This window comes from Synchiropus splendidus, chromosome 9 (genome assembly GCF_027744825.2).
Source record: "Synchiropus splendidus isolate RoL2022-P1 chromosome 9, RoL_Sspl_1.0, whole genome shotgun sequence".
Classification (NCBI taxonomy): domain Eukaryota; kingdom Metazoa; phylum Chordata; class Actinopteri; order Syngnathiformes; family Callionymidae; genus Synchiropus; species Synchiropus splendidus.
In genome coordinates this window covers 19,526,445-19,546,958 of record NC_071342.1, presented here as the reverse complement: position 1 = coordinate 19,546,958, position 20,514 = coordinate 19,526,445, and the positions used below count along the sequence as shown (strand labels likewise).

Here is a 20,514-nt window from a genome sequence, read left to right as displayed (position 1 = left end):
CTCCGACTGGCACCTGTGGTCACAAGCTTTGAGGAGTCACAGATCATTTTATTACATTATTAAATTGCATGTTACATTCGATCATTCATTTCAAAAGAAACAAGTGAATGAAATGTTTGACTGCAACAGTGCTCACACCCATCTGGGCTTTATGAAACACAGCAACAGAAAATGTCTCCAGCACACAGGAAATTTCTCAGATAAAAATTCATCTTGATAAGTTTAACCACAAAAACGTCCACTTAAAAGTGTTGCTTATGTGTTTTATTTCACAGGAAGGATGACTGAATTCATTAACAGTCATGGGACAGATTCTGGAGCAGACAGCTGCAGGAGGAAGGCCATCATAAAGTCAAGGTAGAATGTGATACAGCGCTGTCTGCAGGACATGGTCACACCAAACTAAATATTTAGTGATTGTTCCTTTCAACAGTAAAGGAAGCTTTACACTCGCACAACCATTTCTTGTTGTTCACTTTATTACCCGGAAATACAAAGGCCGAACAAAGTCATTTACTAAACGGACATGAACCAAAGTCCACATATAGACACTTCTTCTCGCTCCATGTATGTGCCACAATATTTTGTACCAAAGGTCATGATGTTTAATGCATTCACTACCCTCTTCAGTCATCTTAATAATTGAACAACTAATATGTCTACTATTTTTTCTGCATTAACATCCAAACAACTTCATCCTTATTCAAACGTTTTGGATATTTTACAGATCACATCTTTGCTTTAATCAGATCCAGTCTAGGCTACAAACTTTAAATAATTTTATGGAATCAAGGCCTTTCAATCACACTTAAATAGAGCTACCTTTTTATTTTTAAAAACGTGTCTTATAAAGTGATTTTTAGAAGCTGTAGAATTTCTTTTTCTTAAGCTCAATCTTGGCAAAGTTATGGAGAACAAACAGACATTTGAGTTAAGTAGTTTAATTTTACTTTAAGAGGTTGTTCTCATATTGGGCTCAGAACAGAATTTTCACCCAGAAATCTGGAAAGAAAGTTGTTTCATTTTATTTTATTGTGATTGTCCTGGGTCCTTGGTTGGCTTCCTCACTGATGTGATATACCCAGCTACCATCCGTGCTTTGTTCAAGACATTAGTGATGCAGTCAAATAGTATTCATCCATTTCTGCACTGAATAATCGTACCTTACTCAAGTTAGCGATATTCTGCCATACTTTTTGTCACCCACACGTACCATCCTGTTCGGCATGACAAAGGCAAGTCAAGTGTTTCAAGTTTTCAATGAGAAACTTTTGTAATAAAATTGTTATATTCTAGAACTAAGAGGTTGACAATCAAATCCACCTGATGCCTTCAACCACAGAGAATTCATATATAAATATTAGGTGCTGGTGAAGCAGAAGCAATTAAAACATGTTCAATGTTCAATTAAAACATACATTACAAATAAACTCGAAGGTCTCTCTAGAGGTCGCTGAGTAATTACAGCACCGTGCTTTGGACCCCATGTCCAGCAGACAACATTTATATTGCATGCATGCCGATGCGCTGCAACTCATTAGTCATGACAGTTGTTTTATTCATTCAACTGTGTGAGATGTGGCGGAGGCAGGTGTCATCTCAGTGCCTTTCGACTTCTGTTTCAAAGCAAAGCAATTGCATCGATTCAACACCCTCAGTTACACCTTGATTGGCAGGGATCTGTTAAGCGTGCAAAATAAAGCAAAGCAATTTACGGTCTGATTCCGCTTCTTTACAAAGACGACGACACAAAGTCCCTGTGAAGATAAAAGAAGCAGCGTCACCACATCAGTACATGGTCGAGCGGGAGCCACATAAATAGTGATGTGCGACGGTTCCTACTTTATGATTTGAGGCAGTCTGGAATCTCTGTAGATGCCATTGTGCAGGTACCCCAGAGACCCCTCAAAGGCCACCATTTTCACTCGCTCTGCATTCTGGGAACTCACCGCCACTTCATACAGCTGTCAGAGAGCAAACAGAAATGCTCACGCCAGATGCACCCTTGAGTTGAGCCTTCCGTATAAACCAACACTGGTTATATACCTCCTTTACAATCCAAATAGGAACCACGTTGTCGTCCTCAGAGTGAAGGAAGAGAATTGGATTTTTCATTTTCTTCAGACTGCAGCAGAACACAGTGTTTTACTGACCACTCTTGTGGAGAGTTCATCAAATAAATCAACGACGAATGAAGTATGTAAGAGTGCGAGTAAGAAAACACACTTTTCTTCTGTTGGAAAGACCAGCTTGTTGTTTGCCCACGGTTCTGGAAAGAGGATCCCATGGCCTGGTATTTTCCAGTAGAACTAAAAAAGCATGAGTTGATGTCAGTGAGGCGCTACAATGAATCAGATTTGAAGTTGATGTTACCCAAGAGAAGACATGTTCCCTCAGCACCTGTCTGACAGTGCAGAATGCAGATTCCAGGATCAAACCGTCAAAAGTAACACCTGTCAGGAGGAGGAATCATCGTTCAAGGAGAAAACGAAACAAAAACATTTTCCTTCAAACTCCTTCCTACCTTGTTCTAGAAGTTTGACAGCAGCATTTGTGGAAACGCTGCAGTGAAGAAATGAAGGAAAATCACATTAATTCACTAACATATCAGACAGGAATTGAAATAACAAATATTTCATCTGAATATCAAATAATGGAACTCTTGAGACAAAATATTGTCCAAAAAAATAAATCACTTTCCTGTGGTGTATAGAACAGTGAGCATCACTTGACGGATTCAGGACTGGATGCCATCGGGTGCAATCTAAGTGCCTCCAATCCTGATGTAAATAAGGATTGCTACCGCAAACAAGTTTCAAGATTTGGATACCAAATTTTTTTCAGCTAGCTCAGTTACACTTTTTGCATTTTATACTGGTGAGGTCAATTTAAATTCTGAAAGGCAAATGAGAAGCAAGAAAGATATATATATATATATATATATATATATATATATCCAGACCACTCATCTGTTTTCTGAAATGTGGCTTACTAAATGCAGCCCAGATAAATGAACAACTATCTCTAATTCCTATCTTTTAAAACTATATTCCATTTGACAGGCACTGCATAAACTTTCTTATCGTCATATTTTAAGGCTCTTTTTGGTGAACACTGCATCTGTATATTTAATCTAAGATCAAATCAAAGGTGTTGTTTGTCATTTCTGCATTGTCATAAGAGATAAGCTTGAAGCACTTTACGGAGCACATAAACAAATACTTTTTCACTTGGCTGCTGCAGGCTAATAAACACTTGTTTCTATTTATGCAGCGAGTCAAATGGAATACAGGGATTTAATTCTAGTAACACTGACATAGCCTTTAAAAAAGACTCATCTGCACTACGTTTTTAACAACAACGACCGCAGTGGCGTGTGTACTGACCCAGTGCCAAGTGAGTGACCCCATACGTAGACCCGGCTGCTCCCACAGCGGGCTTTGACCCAGTTGTACAAGTAGAGGGCATCAGTGGTCAGGCCAGATTCAGTGGGCTCTCCCGTGGAATCCCCAAATCCTGTCACAGTTCCTCACATCAGCCACGGCTCGCTAAATTACACTCAGCAGCATGACGGCCACATGGTGGCAGTCACGCAGAGGAGAAGTTTCAGCTAATACTGGATTTCAGGTTTGAAGAATGAGCAGTCAATCAACGGTGATCATTTAAACACACTTTGGAAGAATGAACCCACCTCTGTAGTCAGGCACCAGGACGTGATAGCCATGTTCACTTAATAGCTGTTAACACACAACGCATCCTGTCAGTGCCGCACTCGGGCTTTGTTAGTTTGCTAATCCTTCACATGATGGAGACGTTTGCGTGGGCGATCACTCACTTTTGCTACTCCGACTCGATGAGCGGCGGCCCTGCGGCGATGAATCACAGATCACACAAATGACAATTAATCGCTCTACGCACAACTCTTGCGTGTGGAACTCTGTTTCCTCGCAAGCCAAGTACAACGCTACTGCATTATTTATCTCACCTTGATCCTGTGTTTCCATGAAGATATATGAAAACTGGATTGCCGTTGCTTAATGAGTTCTGGTACCAAGTCAGGTCTTTCCCTTGAGCCTCCTTCGCCAGACTTTCAGGGACAGTTTGCCTGAAGCATTTAAAAACAGCACGGTTGCTGAGACAAGTACAGCTAAGTCCTATCTTTAACCTTTTCTTAACCCCGTAATTTAAAATCTCACCATACGCCGAGGGAGATTCCATCTTCTGGTGTCAGGTAGAAGTTGGCCGTGTGATTTAAGGAGAGCTCCGCAGGTCGGCTGAGGTCGATGCAGAACGGCACCCTGACTGCAAACAAGTGAGGGAGTTAAAGCAGAGAACTATATTAAGATCTATAGGTCCACAGTTTACTTACTTCTGAGTTTATTGGCAAAGTGCTGGATTAATTCTGGGGCTTTCATGACCACAAGAGGCACCAGGAGGAGGACAGCTATAAGAAAATAAACACTTCGACCAGGCCACCACCTGAAGAGAAAGATTTCAGTGGGTTTAAGCTGAAAAATGAAAACATTTGAAATGCATTCAAATTTCTTTGTTGTTACTGGATTGCAGGGAGCTGGAGCCCACCTCAGCTACCAAGGGTGGGAAGCAGGGGTTGCCATGGAGAGAACAGAGACTATGAGAGGAGGGTTTTAGTCTAACAAATCAGATCGGTCAGAGTGGCTTGATGCTGACAGGACCAGAACTTTCATTGTGTTGTCAGTCACTTGGAATGCAGAGAAACAAAGACAATGGTGTGATGCAATCACTAGCACGTCTCACACACACAGTCATCATCACAAGTTCACAGCTTCAGACACCTGCGTTGCGCACATTTGCTTATTGGAGATGTTTAGAAGATGAAAAGGCAGCACCTGTGGTGGAATAAATCAAGTGACACCGTGTAACGTGAGGATAAAAGTATATATAATCACAGCGAACTTAAACATTCACAGTATTCACACAGCGCTCTGGTCGCATGGAAGAGAGGGAGGGCGAGCACTTCTGCATGTATACAGTCCAGCAAGACCATCTGAAGTTATCACTTGTCATTAAATCTTTCCAACATGATTAGCATCAACGACCAGTCAACATCGCTTCAGTGTTCTGAACTCTTCCACCATTGTTTCTGAAGTAAACTTTTTTTCAATGCTCAAACATTTCCACGACCGACATAATAATTGCACTTTACAACCAAACCACCAGAAAAGACCTGGCCAACCCATGGTTTCCGAGCCACATGTGGCTCTTTCCCCAGTTTCATGTGGCTCTTCACCAAATGAGCCACCAAACTGGATGTGATTTTGTTGAGTTGCTATTGAGATGATCGTATATGCAGGAAATAAGACGAAAAAGTAAGAGCTATTCTGGCGTCATAATATTTTTTGAAGACTTGCATTTAACTTTGAAACATAAACAATAAACCTCGCCGCCCCCAGCTTGGAGCGAGCTCAACGGCAATGTGAGTCGCGGTCTTAAGACTTCCAAGATCAACACGATTTACATAACTTAGTTCCATGTTTCACTTTGTCATTCCCTAAACTAAACTTATGGCATGTGTTTCACCTATTATTCATTGTTGATGGTGGTGAAGTCCGTTTAATTCAGTACATGATGATGAGACGCTCCAGTCTGCAGCGTCGCTCATACACACAGACCTTATTGGTGGCATGAGCCACGTAAAATATATATATATAAGTAAAATAAATGCCGCACACTTTTCTATCTACGCTGCTTGATATTTCCAGGAGGATCACGGTAAAATGTATGAACTTTTAAAATACATGCACAAGAGACATACGCCGAACGCGAACTAGCAACCTTGTGACACACAGGGATGAGCTTTTACTGCTATACTGCGCTAAGTCACGTGACCAGCGGTTCAGGTGAGCCTTACAGCCTTACATATTTGTAGGATGTGGCTCGTTTCAGCAACACAGTAAAACAATGTGGCTCTTAGCCTCTGACTGGTTGGCCACCACTGCACTAGAAAATAACTGTTTCTGGCATGTTTGATCATTTTCATTAGGTCCTGGAGGGAGGAAATCACCCCCTTAAATGTGTCCGCTTTACTTTTGCTCACTGTCTAGTCTCTTCAGAGTTCAGTGCAGCTGTGTGACTGACGCACAGAGGGGCCTAATTTATCAACCAGAGTGGCTTGATTGCGCTGGAGTGATTGTTGTACTTTTATTTATAATCTAAATATTTCCCACAAGCAATAATCTCTGCAGTCCTGACTCACTGCATGAGTGACTGCTGCTGTGAACTTGTGGCACGGACTGTGTGAGAGAGCAACCAAGAGCCGGCACCAAAAGGGTTCCACTCTTGGACCCCGTTTTCATAACTTGTCTGACTCGGGTGCTGACCATGCCAGTGTCGAGTAGATGAATACGCATCTGTTGTTCCCGGGTCAGAAGAGACTGTCGACTCCATCCCACTGGCACAAACCTGGGTGGTGATGGTCACTTGGTTGGGGACACTCTGGTTCACAACCACCGCCTCAACCCCCAACTGAGGAACAATCTTTTGTTTATGTTCACTTAAATCATTACTTTATTTATTTATTTACTTATTTATTTATTGAACCCAATGTTACAACACTCCGGGTTATATCCTTACAGAGTTATTTTCGGTTTCTGGTGACTTCAAGAAATAAAAGATGGAGCCACACAGTGACAAGCAGCACCATCTGTGTCCACCAGTAATCACTATTGATTCATGCATCTTCACAGCGACTCAAACGTTGACCATTCCATCTGCACACGTGGTCAGACAAGAACGCAGCATGTTCAAGATATCAATATGCAATTACATCAAATCATATGTTTCGTTCATTCATATGGCGTCCCTCCTGAAAACGAATGAGACACAGTGCAAGAAAAAAAATACATTTTTACTCTGGTGTTAACTTATTTTCTTTTACTCATTTTCTCGATGTACTTGGAACACCAGGTGCTTGGTACTTGCAGGGTAATGTTCATATGTAAGTGAGTGCCAGGGTTAATGATTTGAGAATAAAGGCACGGTGCAGAGTCCGAGACTTTGAGGTCAAAGAGATGCAGCAACTACACATGGATAAAGTAGCACAGGTTCCCTGTTACAGTGCCAATTGTTTTGTCACAATGCGAACACCAGTTACACATTATTATATCATACACCTTGATAAATCAGAAAGACATTTCCTAGCCAACTATAATCAAAAGAGTGTTAAGGTTAATGACAGAAATCTAGAAGCATTATCTTCAAGCTCAATCCTTTAACCTTCAGCTCATGAGGCTGATAATGAGTCTATATTTTAGACAGTCACTTGGATGGAAGACCCTGAGCAAAGCTGAAGCAGAACCTGCAAAAAGGAATCCGCAGACACCCACACTAGCCAGTGGTTGCCTGCCCTGAATGTCTGTAGAAGCCAGGAAACACGAACATGTGTGAGGCGAACGGAATGATCTATCAGAAAGACTGTTAATACTCCGCCCTTGATTCCCCAGAGGCAACAGCATAATGGAAGATTCTAGTCAGACAATTGCGATCTAATGGACAAAACATCCCAGGTCCTCTTTTACCGCTCTAATCAGCCAGAAGAGCCCTTTTAGTAAAAGACTAATTTCTGTACACCGCTCTGGGGAAACATAGAGGAGGTGATTATTTCAACAAGCATCACTCTGCCTCCTCTCCTGACCAGAGTTAGCACTTTAACATCACCTTTCAGATCTTCAACTGAAATGCTCTCATGGCTCAAGGATGTTATTATGCAGCACAGTTTTACTTAAAACGTATTCTTGGGTTTCTTTTATTCTGCGGCTGATGGTTGTTTCTCACCATTATGCAAAGTGGGAACCAAGGAGTGAGAATGATGTACTTTATTTTCACATAAGAATACTTCACTCGTACAGCTCCAACGTGACAAGACTCAAAACGTGCATTAAAATGCTTTTGGGCTCTGAACTGTGAGTGTCGTGCAAACGGATGTTGATGTGTGCCACACAAAGGGCAGCCATCCCATCCATGGTCGTTTCTCAACGCCAGTGGGCATTCGCAGCAGCCCTCCCTAATCTGCACTGAATTTTTTGGGATTAAAATTGTACCTGAATCCTCTTTACTATTACAGTTCAGACACCAGATACAGTGAATTTATCCTGCTGTTATTTTTGTGTTTCCACAATGTTGATGATCTTATTGGCACCACGGTGAAGTGGTGGTTAGTGCTCCAGCCGTGACAGGTCGAATACACTTCATGCACACACTGAAATTTCAGCTCAGAAATACAGAGACAAAGTCACTCAAACTGAGATCATGTGTGAGGCAAGCTGTCCACGCTGCCTCCCTTCTCTCACTGTACAAAGCAGTGATGGATAGGAATAAGTGAACTCTTGCACTAGTTCCTTATATAACACACAACAGCTAGACAGTAGCTAGTGCAATTGTCTATTTACCTTCATGTTAATATTATTTTTTTGCATGTAAAGTTAACAATATTGCACATTAACAAGTTTCACACAATTCAAAACACTTACTTCGAGTTCCACCTTTACAAAAATAATGCGCATTTACTTGCTATATTAGTTAAAAAGAATCAACTTTAGCATCTTGTTATTATGACGTAGTTAGCAGACTCACCGTTTCTGCTGCTTCTTTTGGAAGCCTTTCTTCGGAGCGTCGCTGCCGCTAGAGGAGGAAGACTCCTTCTTCACGACCCTTTTCTTCATCTCGCACTAGCAATGCTTCACCATAGAGTCACACAAATGCTTTATCATTAAACTGTTATATAAAATACAGTCAGAACTTCGGTCGAAGTGCATAATGTTACTAACGGAAGTAGTAGTTTCTTAAGGTGGCGAGATTTTTTGACATCCTGGTAAACAGGTCAGGCAACGCTTCGAATTACGCCACCTTAAATAAAGAACGGGAAAAGGATCATGAAAAAAAAAACAATAATTCTCTCGAAAGTGAGAAATTGTTGATGTTCACTTCTCACTCATTAAATGTTTGGAAATAAATAGAACAACCATTTTCAAATTATTTTTGAAATATAGTTCCACTTTGCTTCCTGTTACTGTCTCCTCTCACTCCTGGCATTCCATAATTTGAGGCTGGAAAACGTTAATAAGGTACATGATGAAAGTAAAAACAATAAAATGGAGCTGAGTAGTGTGACTAAAAAAAACATTAAACATATATATTCATAAGAAGGATTATTAACAAATGTATTCCCAACTATTTTAATTATTTATTATAAGTGTAAATTGGAAAAAACATGGACATAAATAAATTAAAATATACAATAAAAAGACTTGTAACGTGACCCTTAATACATTTTCCAGTCTCTGAAGAACACAGAGTGGGCAAGATTACCTGTGTACAAGTATTTCATGATGCCCCCTGGTGTAATCTGAACCAAGCGTTGTGGTACATAAAATGTAATCATTACAATAATGATCTGGTTTTCAGGTAAAAAGCAACTGCATCCCTCTCCCTTTCGTCGCACAGGCCATAATTCATCGGCTCCCAGGTGAATGCCGCGACAACAGACCAATACCCTCAAACTATTAATATTTAACAGAACTGATTTAAATTCAGCACACAAACACAAAAGAAGTCACAAAGGTGTTTAAAAACGCAGCACACCCCCATATATAATAAAGTTTTAAATAATAGCATTCACTGGCATAAAAACAAAAAAAGTTACAAAATACATACGCACAAAATAAATAAAAAAAAATAGCAGAAAATGATGATGAGCTTTAAACCATCATTTGCATAAACAGATAAAAGACAAATCTAAAAACGTTTCGAAAAGAAAAAGAAGAGTAATTTCATTAGAATTTGTAAAATTATTCGATGCACATCATTGTCTCGTCCTTTTAGTCGGCACGTGTCTATAACATCCTTCATTATTCAGCAAACTATTAACCCTTTGGCATTAATTAAGTGGTCCACTGCAGCATCTTAATAACCAGCTCATACATAACACAATTTCTTGCTTTCTTCTCTCTCCGAGGAAGAGAATTTTGGCAGCACTTTAGAGGCTGTGTTCTGAATAAAAAGTGCTGTAAATCTCCACAGGACTCCCCGACAGAAAGGAAGTTTTGGCAGGATAATAAACAGCAGTGATTAGTGCGTCAGAGTGTCATGTTTTCTATGCAACAGCAGCCGCACATTCAAGTTCCATATAATGAGCCCTTTGCAGTAAAAAGGTAATGTGTTAATGCTTTTTGTTACAAAGACCCGTCGCAGTGAGAGAACTCGACAAAGAATTCTGCAGTGGAGCTGTGAAGAAAGATGGAAGCGCGTCTATAAATCTTTTAATGTTGTTTGATCGACAACTGTGTACACAATTGGTTCGGTTTTTTATTGCTGCTGACCCAGAATGACCCTGTGAAATAACATCCGCTAATGTGTCCAGTGAGTGATAACAGAAGGCAACATCATGGGTGCTGTCCTGCGGGGGCGTGACCATCAGCATGTACAAGGGACCCAACAGACAGGAGTCCGGCCGAGGTGGAGCCCTCGGGTAGATGGTGGGTCAAGTAAACGCCAAAAGTCACCTAGTGGAGAAGAAAAAAAAATTCAGTGAAGGAAGACGGTTAGAATGATGTACATGAAAAACCTCTTCTCAATGCAGACATGGAAACAACAATCATGTAGAAAAAAATCCCCAAAACTAACTGACACATGTGATGTTCATGAGAAAAGTCTGCCTACTGACAGCAGCAGTACAACAGACTGAAGTTTCCTCCCACAGAGAATTCTTCAGCGTCTCATCCCAGCCAAACTGAAACTAATCTAATCTTCCGATCCAAATTGCTCTAACTAGCAACCACAGCTATTTGTCGACGATCAATTTCTGCTCATGACAAATACATTTAGTCTGTACCATCCATGCAGTAGTGAGGCAGGTTGGTCGAAGTGTAATGCAGAGATTGATTTTCACACCTTGGGACCTGATGGAGGCTGTGGTGCTTAGTAACAACCAAGAAACATCACGGCACTAACAAGCCCAAGTAATGTTTCAGAGGGAGGGAATGAAGCCATTCGATTTCAAAAACAAGAGTGGGAGCAGGCAGTTGAGGGACAGCAAGGGCGCAGGAGGCTGGCACCCAGACTGCGGGAGGCAGCAAAGGAAGCCGATAGTGACCTCCACTGCTGATCCGACAACAGTGTAACATAGAGTGTTATGGTTGAAGATAGAAACACTAGGTGATTCTCAAAAAGTGTCTGAAAACATGGCTTCCTAGATTAAAACTCCTGTGTTAACTCGTGTTATGACAGTCTCAACAAACCCCCATGCTGGTTTAACATCAACGATTCAGAACGATAACACATAAAAGCATGATCGTTCTTGGAAGCAGTTTTTATTGAACACTGAGGAAACCATACAGACACCTCCAGTGTTAAAAAATGCTTTCAATTAAAAAAAAATAATTTTACACATGAAAATCTACTTTACTGAACTATTATGAGTCACAAAGCCACATCTATAAACTCAAATATTTCTTTAACTATTCTCCGCAGCTAGAAAGATTGTTGGAGTCTTGGTGGCGAATGGAACTTGTGCTCACACCTTAGTGACCCTTGCAGCAGGCGTCCCCATCTTTTTTTTTTTTTTTTTACACTTTTCTGTTGCAACATTTATGAAGGACCGCATTCAGATTCATACTACTTGGAAGATGTGTGAGTTGACAGACGGAAACATAGCTCCCAGCATGTTGTGGTGAACCTGAATGAGAGCTGTCAGAGGCACAGACCTCTTTGAATGCAAAGGTCGCCAGAACCCATGTTGGACTTTATTATTCATAAACGACTCTTCGGTTCCTTTGTTTTCACGTGTTTAAATCAAACACTCCGCGAATAAATCCTGCAGACAGTTTCTTCCCACCAAGTCCTAGCCAATAAAGCCAGAGTAGCTTGGTGAATGAGTGTACTTGAGTGTCCTGTCACTATCACTGCAGGTTCACCAGAGGTGTTGGTCTGGGTGGTTAGCGGGGGGTCATGATAGACAAATGTTCTCTATTGACAGTGTTGTGGAAGCTCATGACCTGCGCATGTCACGCAGTGGCTGCAGTTTAGCTAGCTGTTATTACTATTATTGTTCTTATTATTGTTGTTATTTTATTATTATTATTATTGTTGTCGTTGTTGTTATTATTATCATTATTATCAAAGGAGTTTGATGATCTCATCATGCTGAGATCCGGGCTTTTTTGCTTAGACTGCTGCCCCTATGACCTTACAACATAATAGCAGAGGATAAAATATAAATTTATGTAAATTTAATTTCGTAAAAGAACCAGACACAGCGTCCTGCGTTAGCTCACAGGTCTCCATGTGCAGAGACACCTTGGGACTTACCAATTAATCTGAATCTAAGGTCAAGGTGTCATCTACCGAGAGATTAATATGAAGATGAATAAATGAGTCTCTTGAAAATCCATCGAGAGGTGAAAGATTGATGCCTCTGTGTTTATGATACATTACATTATTAAAAGCACATTTGGTCTGTTGCAGGAATTGAACAAGGGCTGTGATAGATTCAGACAACATCAGGAATGCTTGACACACATCCCGCAGCTGTGGAATCAATATGTTTTCACTGACCTTCCCAGAACGGAAGGAGGAGAGGGACATCAGTGGCTCTCTTGTTTTGCTCCCAGTGTCCTGATCCACGCCAACCATCTGGCAGCGTCCACAAGGGCCTCCAACCTTTGTATTAACGGCAAAGGCAACACAGTTATTCCAGTAAGATCTGCATCAGCCACAATTGCAGGCACCGCCATTTAACCGGAGGCTCACCGTGAAACGTGTGTTGCCCACGAATAACTGTGACCAATTATCCTCCTCAAATGGTTCTACACCAGCGATGACCAAATTAGCTCGAAAGCGGCTAATGACATTCTCTGTGTCGGGGAGCTGATCGCCCTCGGAGCCGTCCATTCTGAAAGTGCAATGGCGGAAATAGTAGGTAGCAGCCAAACGCCGGGCCGCATGTTGTGTTCAAACCTGCTCCTCATTAGATCTCGAATGTGCTCCACGCTGGCTCGGTTGATCATCAGATACTGAGCTTCATTCACCAGAGAGAGAGAAGTGGAGGTGGCAGCTACGAGAACAAGACGTCATGTTACCCAAATGATGGTGTCAGTTCTAGGCAGCGTCACTTATCTCGGCTTCAAACCGCCTGCATGCCTGTGACAGACAGCCATGTTGTTTGAGTTCACAGCGGCTGTGCACCAAGTTAGCTCGGGGACATAGCTGCTACTGAGCTCTGCTTGTGCCAGCTTTTATGCATATTACTGGAGGTCGGAACCAAAAAAGTGTCAGTCATGATATCATATTGGTAAAGTAAATATCTTAACTCAGCATGACGGAAGTTGGCGGCTGTCCACTGTTGACTCTGTGATTGTAGATGTAAATTTGGAAAGATTGAAGCGTGTGCACATAAAGGGAGGGCACATGATCCCTCTGCTCAGGTCGTGTGTGTATACAGTTTAAGCATATATAATGACACCACTGCTGTCAAACTAAAGCAAGAGAGAGAGCTAAGAATAAACTGTATAACACTGGAAAAGGAAGCAGAATTTAGACAAAAATCAGAGGAAATAGTTCATATCATCAAATGGACCTTTTCATCTCAGAGCGACGCCTCTAAACATCTCTGTCTCAAATGAAAATAATTTGACGCCTTGGCAGTGAGAATGGGTGGATAATAAAACAATGAGTCTTATCTTTTGATGTGAATAAGATGAACTGTAGTTGGTTCAGTAAAGATAAGTGCCTGTGGATGACAATGTTTGCTGGTGATCTGTGGGAGCAGGCATGAGCTGGCGAGAAGAGGAATGAATGAGAAGGAGGCGTGAGGAAGAGTGAAGAGGCAGAGAGTGACTGGTACCTCAGTGAGTGGCTAGGTAGGCAGAGAGTGCAGGCATGGTGGAGACAACAGGGATGTCAGGGTAATAGCAACGGGGAAGGTGATGGACAATAGTGGTCACTGCCATGGTGAATGGTTTAGAGACTCAGGGGTCAGTCAGGGATGAAGATAAAAGGACAAGATCAGAAAATACAACATGAAAGGAACAAGTTATGAGACAAAGTTAGGGCGGTTTCACACTGTGGGTTCTGTCTCGAGACAGAGCTCTTTCGGCTCGGTTGTCCGAGATGTGAACATAAGTGAGTCAGGTTTTGACCGCAGACTACATCACGCTTGGAGAGCTGCACTTAGTCTTGGGAAACTCTCAGTGGGTGGTGAGCTTCTCGTCTCAGGCAACTCTAGATAGCGCTAGATGCTGGAAAACAAGTTAACAGCGCGACTCCATAAATGCAGGGCATTAAAGGGCCAGATTGCTGTCTGGGCGCATATCATCGTTCAAAAACAACTTCTCAAACTCCCAGAATACTGAGGTGTGCAACGGCAGCTGCAGGTACAGTACAGCTACAGTAACTGCTTTCACTGTCGTGATGTGCCTGCAGTGCAGATGTCTGCATGAGGACGACTGCGAGGAAGAAAGACGCAGCTTGATTTTCCACAAGTTACTGAAGATCACCAGATTATTCATTGATCATTTCTGACGTCTGGATCTGTACTTCAATGATTAAAATCTTCTCGACTGTCAGTAATCTCTCTCACTGTGTTCAATGTGTTGTCACGGCTGTGTGGATAAATCAAGACAATCCGTATTACGCAGCTTGTTTTCGCTATTTCCTTGTAAAATAAACATGACAACACTCTTCCATGTTTTGTTTCGGCTGTGACACCACATTCTGTTACAGCTGTGGCGGAGGTCCGTCATCAGTTCATATCTGAGGTGAGGACGACTCGTAGTGCTAAGAATTGACAGGAATAAGGAGGTCAACCCGATGGTGTTAAATAGCTAGTTGCGTAGCTGATGACGACTTCCTTTAGATGTTCTTCATCGTGGGTCACAAACCAGCTATTTTGCGCAGAGCTCCACCAGATGAGGAGAAAAAAGGCGCAGAGGTGCGAGGCTGCACAGTAGGGGGCGAATCGAACTGAGGCCACCGGAGACAGAACCGGCAGTGTGAAAAGCCCCTCAGAGATAGTTTGGACACAAGGCGAGGAGAGACAGAGTTGGACCAGATGCTGGAGATGGAAGTACCAGCCAAAAGGAAACTTTCTATTTCATTTTCATTAAATTTGGCCGACATAATGCTATTATTCATCCGCAGCTAAAATAATCAGTATTCAATAGGCTTGCCTCACAAATGATCAGTACTACCTCTGCCGGGCCTTTGCTTCTTGTCTCGTGTGGAATTAGGATTTTGTCTTATCAAGCGACAGGGCTGTCCGAGGAACTTGGTGAGCCACATCGCAGCCTCGTCCCCGCAGTCCACCGTCTCCACCCTGAGAGTAAGTGAGAGAGCGATATCCGTTCAGGTATAATGCAGTCTGGGTCACGGCATAAATCATTTTAGGAGGCAAATTCTGTGAACATCTATGGGGAAAATGGAGGTGCTATAACCTGAATATCACTCATTAACTCACAATGGGCAGTGAAGAATGCCTTTGTTTGGAATCGGCAGTGTTATATCGAAGAAGCAAGAAGTTCACAGGTTCTATTCCAGCCTGAGGGAAGAACCGAAGTCCTTTCTTGGGAAGAAAGTCTCCACAGCATCGTCACAACGACTGTTGTCTGTAGCCATATGTCAGCTATTGTTCAGGTGTGTACATTGAATCATCTCACCTGTCCCCACAAACTTTACTCTGACACTCGGGATAGTTTGCTCCCATGGTTCCTTCTAGAGGAACAGAGATCCCCTCCATCCCTGATGAGCAACAAAATAGAAATCTGTGACTCACTTGGCACAAGATTTTGGCAATAGAAGCAGCCTGACCTGCCGCCTGTAGGTGGAGCGTGTTAGAAGGCAGGTGGACTTCAGGGCGAATGAGACACAGACGCGGCTCTCTCTTCTGACTTAAACACACATCGTTTCCATTCACCACCATCCACCCTCGGTCGTACAGCAGACCTCGAGATCCCACCGGCCAGTTGGAGACCTGCAGGCGAGCGATGCAGTACACTGACAGAGACACAGCAAAGAAACCCTCTTACCTCAAACGCTCCACAAGATTTGACAGGATATATGTAGATGTTGGTCAGAGTGTAAGGCTCTTCACAGCTGCTTGGGTTTATCCCCTTAAATCCCTCCAGTGATGCTGCTGCGAGTTTCTGCTTCTTGCCTACGCACAGCATTTTCTTTTCACAATTTGTGATGGGAAGACTTTCATTGAAACTCTCAGATGCTGCTGTGGCCTTAAGTGCCTCCAGTCGGTCCCGGTCCACTGTCACTGGTTTCTCCACAAAGCACTCTGCTATGAAGCTCAGCAGCCTTTGACAGTCTTCAAATGTTGACATGTAGCCAAAGGAAGCGCGGACGGAACCGGTCGGACGACCATCCACCAGGTCGATGGCGTCTCCACAGACGTGGCCAGCCTGCAACACACAGACATACAGTACATGCTGTCCTCTCTATTGTGACTTCAGAGTTCAGTCTCCTGCTCACACCTGCAGATTGGTCCTCATCTGCTGGTTGCTGATCCCGAGGTAACTCTGACATGCACCCGTGTTGCAGAAACAGCCGGTGCGCACATGGATATTGTACAGAGCAGCCATTCTGTCCACCTGTTGGGGTTCACTCCCCGTTAGAATCATGAAAAAGATTATGCAGAAAGTGCGGTGTGTGCACCTGAGAATATCCAACTATTTTTCCATGGGAATCGATGAGGTTGAAGTTAAGGACTGCTCCCTGTGTGCTCGGACTCTCAAACTGGCCTTCGGTGTATATGCGAGCCGCCGGTCGACCGTTGCCATGGCAAAGACTTGACAGCAGCATGTAAGTGTAGCGCGCCAGGCCGAATGTGTGCCGCTGGATGTTGGCCATTCCCCCTGCAAGGAAAAGAGGAGCAAAGATGTGACTGCTTGCCCTCAATAGGATTTTAATGACACGTCTATTGAAGGGAGATTGTAGTATATGTGAATTATTTAAGAGTAAATATTAGAACAAACACTATCATGGAAATTACTCTGAGCTAGACAAATGCTTAAGCAGCCATTATCAACTTGCACTTAGAACAAAATACACATCATGAGGCTCTCGGGCCTCATTATGACTTTGCTACAGGCTCTCACAAGGTCGATGTCATTTTAGGAATAAAGATATTTAGGAGGGCTATTTCAACATGATTTAAAATAACTAGAAATATTTAATGAATGTTTTTTGTCATTGTCAAAGTATCAATATGACTGCATTATTTTATGCAATTATTTGTATTCATATATATATATACACTCGACTTTACTTTGATTCTGTGAATTTTAGTATCACATTCCCTTATTAGTACATTATATTAAATATTTTTGCCAACAAATAATTTTGCTGTCATACAAGCATTTTTGAACTATGTTTTTTTTTTGCATGCTAATTTAAGATTAAAAATGTCAATACGCTCCAGCTAGACATCCAAGACACACGTCACCTTCTACACGCAAGATATTGTGTGAGCCCCACATTACCTGTGATCCTGTACAGGGCCTCAAAACTGTGATTGAGAGCAACAATTTCCAAAAACGACACAGTTCCATCTTCGAACCTTGATTGAACAAACACAACAGAGTCATTTCAGTGCCTTCAGAGCACAGGCAGACTTGTAAGACACTTCACCTGTCAGAGATGTTTGCTGCCTGCACATAATAATCTTCTCCTGAAAGGTAAGCGGCAGCTGTACCACCTCCAAAATAAGTCTTTTTCAGTATGCTGGCTGCGTCCTTACTGAGCAAAAGAGCACCAAGGCCAGTGGGGAAACCAAACATCTTGTAGAAAGAAATAGGAATAAAATCTGCAGGACAGTCTCGGAGGCTGAGAGGGGAGCAGCTGACATAAGATGCTGCGTCCAGCAGCACAAACCAGCGTCCTGGGTGTTTACATGCCGGGTAAAGCTGTCGTGCTTGGATGGCCTTCACATGGTCGAGGGGATACTTGCGTCCCGAGAAGTTGCTCTGAGCAGGGTAGCAGAAAAGGTGTGGCGTCAGGCAAGCGACATCCTCACTTTGACTTTGGTCTTTGGCTGTGTTCTCCACATCCTGCAGGGCCACGGGCAGGATAGCAGCTCCCCGGTCAGACGCCAGAGCCCGTATTCCGACGACAGACGTGTGATTATCAGCGAGGTGGCAGAAGTGACTGGCTGACTCGCTCTCGGATTGCGGCCTCCAAGGGAAGCTTTCAGCAACTAATTTGAGAGCAGCTGTACACCCAGACGTGAAAATAACAGAGTATTCCTCAGGGTCTGCGTTGAAGTGCTGCAATACCCTGGAAGAAAAAGTTCCATATTAACTTATTCAACACTGGAAGGTACCAATAAAACCATGAGGAGTGAACCCACTTCACCTATATCTGACCCTCTCTATGGTGTCATGTGTCAGTCGGCTGCTGGAGTTGTGGCTGTGAGGGTTTCCTATTCAGCATAAATGACACCACTGCTTCACTTTAAATCCATACTTCTTCACTTGACAGGCACTTTCCTTACCGTATACGTTCCTTGAAATATCCAAGAAGTACTCCTTCACTGCAGATTCTGGGTAAAGAGTCGCCGCTGCATGATCCAAGTATGTAATTCCTGGAACAGTTGCGACGTCGGACATTACATTTACAGCGCTGTTATTTACAACGTTATTACCTTTCATTCGCGTGAACTCTCTTCGGAGGACATCGTTTAAGTCGTCTTCATAACCATAGTCGATGCCGAGTTCCTTAAAGGTTTGGAAGTGGTTGACTGTCTCCATGATGGTGTTACACAACTGTCGCTGCGCTGAAACAACTTTTTAAAGCCGCATGTTTATCGCGGTCACGTGACGGGGGTCGAAGTCCGCTGACTCGCGCGCGCGTTCGCAGCCTGACAGTCTCGACGCACGTGCTGGTCATTCTTCTCGTTTTTGTTGCCGAACACTTGTATCAATAAAGTTTTCAGTCTGTACAGAACACGTGACAGGAAGTGCCGACAAAATGGCAACAAGTTCGACATTCATTTTTCATTCATTAAAATCTGAAAATAGCGTCCTCGAATCGACAATGGCTTTAAATAATGCCAATCTATATATCTGTCTAAAATTAATGTAATAAAATATATGTAATAAATACGATTAAACAACATTGTTTATTACATTTACTAACGTTTACTAACGTTGTCAGGTATTCAGGTAAACACTCTACTGAGTTGTCATGCCTCATATCTGTCTTCATGTTTTGGTGCAATATATTAGAGTGATCTAAAATAATTTAATACACAAGAATAATAAAAAGAAACATAAAAATAACAGGAAATGTAATGTTTAAAAGCAAACCTTTAACCAATCAGCATTGATTTATCTTCACATATTTTGCTGGCATGTGGATATCTGTAAAACAATGACAATCAAATTTAATTTCTGATCTCTAATGTCACAGAATTATTTTACAGTCACGCAAATTTCTAAGATGTACATACTACTACTGGTTCAAATACTCCTGCTGCCAATCATCAACATCATTTGTAAAAACTTAAAACTACTTTTGAGATTGAAGTCCATATTTTCCTCTGATTATTTTAATTATTAGTAGTATGAATTTATAACCTGTATTTATGCTTAGAGTAGTTTCAACTAAAATCTATTCATAGTTAATATTTGAGTCCTGCAACACTCTGCATCATCCATTTGGTGGCATTTTAATACTAGAATAAATCTGCATTTTCCTTTTTAATTTGATTTCTGTTGACAACTTAATATCATTGCCATGTTAATGCAAATAATTGCATTCGCTGCCAAAAAAAAATGCAAGACTATCTTAAGAAGATGACAATGCAACTCCAAATGGTTAATTTAATGATTTCCTAACTTTATCCAAAGCACCCATCAACATGGAGCTACTTTCTACAGCAGGGCGCAGATGTGCTGACACATTCAGTAGAACATTTCTGCCCAGATCTCGGTGGCAAAAGGTGCCAAAAAATCAGATCAATTTCCGAATATTTTATGAAGGGTTATTCTGTTTCAGTAAATGGGAAAATACATCTGTCATACATACATCTATAATATTAGATATTTAAAAAGATCAATGAGATAGATACACTTTGATTGTCCTCCTGCTCAGGATTCAATCACAAAATGAAGACAGAAAAAAGAAAAACACAAAATGACATGTAAGAGAGGTGTGACAGAGCAACACTCTGCTTGTTTCTCTTGCTATCAAAGAGTGTCTGCTCTCTAAACCTCCAGCTGTGCAAGTAAATAAGTTCGCCAACAAAACAGCACCTCGTTCCACCAGTGCTCCTTGACATCATGACTCCACTGGTGCTCATATCACTTCCCTGGGGAATAAAAAAAAAAAAAACAACTGAAAACAACACACGTTCAGAATTTAATTTTTATTTACTATAATGAATCACAGTACAGATCTTGGAACTAAACCAAACCTCTCAATGATACACAGTCACTGTAGTCAATAATTGCATTTGACGATTAAATATTAACAACTCCA

The 20,514-nt window shown here is 42.0% G+C and overlaps 2 protein-coding genes across 4 annotated transcripts; both read right to left on the bottom strand.

Annotated features, from left to right (window-relative positions):
- Positions 1-72: 72 nt before the first annotated feature.
- On the bottom strand, positions 73-8,804 carry LOC128764813 (lysophosphatidylserine lipase ABHD12-like). The gene is made up of 13 exons (XM_053875003.1): positions 8,611-8,804; positions 4,370-4,479; positions 4,197-4,302; positions 3,986-4,105; positions 3,836-3,866; positions 3,692-3,737; positions 3,387-3,516; positions 2,525-2,562; positions 2,374-2,453; positions 2,227-2,309; positions 2,047-2,125; positions 1,843-1,964; positions 73-1,757 (listed from the first exon to the last, which is right to left on the bottom strand). The coding sequence occupies exons 1-13, from the start codon at positions 8,697-8,699 to the stop codon at positions 1,733-1,735; spliced, it is 1,059 nt and encodes a 352-aa protein (XP_053730978.1). The 5' UTR covers positions 8,700-8,804; the 3' UTR covers positions 73-1,732.
- Positions 8,805-9,224: 420 nt separating this feature from the next.
- On the bottom strand, positions 9,225-18,945 carry mocos (molybdenum cofactor sulfurase). 3 transcript variants are annotated; one of them, XM_053876039.1, is made up of 15 exons: positions 18,677-18,945; positions 18,527-18,616; positions 18,388-18,454; positions 17,665-18,309; positions 17,517-17,593; positions 16,690-16,889; positions 16,509-16,625; positions 16,056-16,436; positions 15,838-16,000; positions 15,687-15,768; positions 15,222-15,346; positions 12,991-13,087; positions 12,784-12,925; positions 12,589-12,693; positions 9,225-10,538 (listed from the first exon to the last, which is right to left on the bottom strand). In XM_053876039.1, the coding sequence occupies exons 1-15, from the start codon at positions 18,780-18,782 to the stop codon at positions 10,419-10,421; spliced, it is 2,517 nt and encodes an 838-aa protein (XP_053732014.1). In that variant the 5' UTR covers positions 18,783-18,945; the 3' UTR covers positions 9,225-10,418. The 3 variants fall into 3 exon arrangements, 1 of the variants encoding a protein (XP_053732014.1); XR_008415858.1 differs by lacking the exons at positions 9,225-10,538; positions 12,589-12,693 and having other exon boundaries at positions 12,878-12,925; positions 13,877-15,346; XR_008415859.1 differs by lacking the exons at positions 9,225-10,538; positions 12,589-12,693; positions 12,784-12,925; positions 12,991-13,087 and adding an exon at positions 13,100-13,808 and having other exon boundaries at positions 13,877-15,346.
- Positions 18,946-20,514: the final 1,569 nt, after the last annotated feature.

Coding starts and splice junctions, on each gene's coding strand:
- LOC128764813 (XM_053875003.1), bottom strand. CDS start 8,699: ATGAAGAAAAGGGTCGTGAAGAAGGAGTCTTCCTCCTCTAGCGGCAGC. Junction 4,303..4,369: donor CTTTGCCAATAAACTCAGAA/GTAAGTAAACTG, acceptor ACTTGTTTGCAG/TCAGGGTGCCGTTCTGCATC. Junction 2,454..2,524: donor TGTCAAACTTCTAGAACAAG/GTAGGAAGGAGT, acceptor TCCTCCTGACAG/GTGTTACTTTTGACGGTTTG.
- mocos (XM_053876039.1), bottom strand. CDS start 18,782: ATGGAGACAGTCAACCACTTCCAAACCTTTAAGGAACTCGGCATCGAC. Junction 17,594..17,664: donor GCAGCAAACATCTCTGACAG/GTGAAGTGTCTT, acceptor TGTTCAATCAAG/GTTCGAAGATGGAACTGTGT. Junction 15,769..15,837: donor GCTCCACCTACAGGCGGCAG/GTCAGGCTGCTT, acceptor GTTGCTCATCAG/GGATGGAGGGGATCTCTGTT.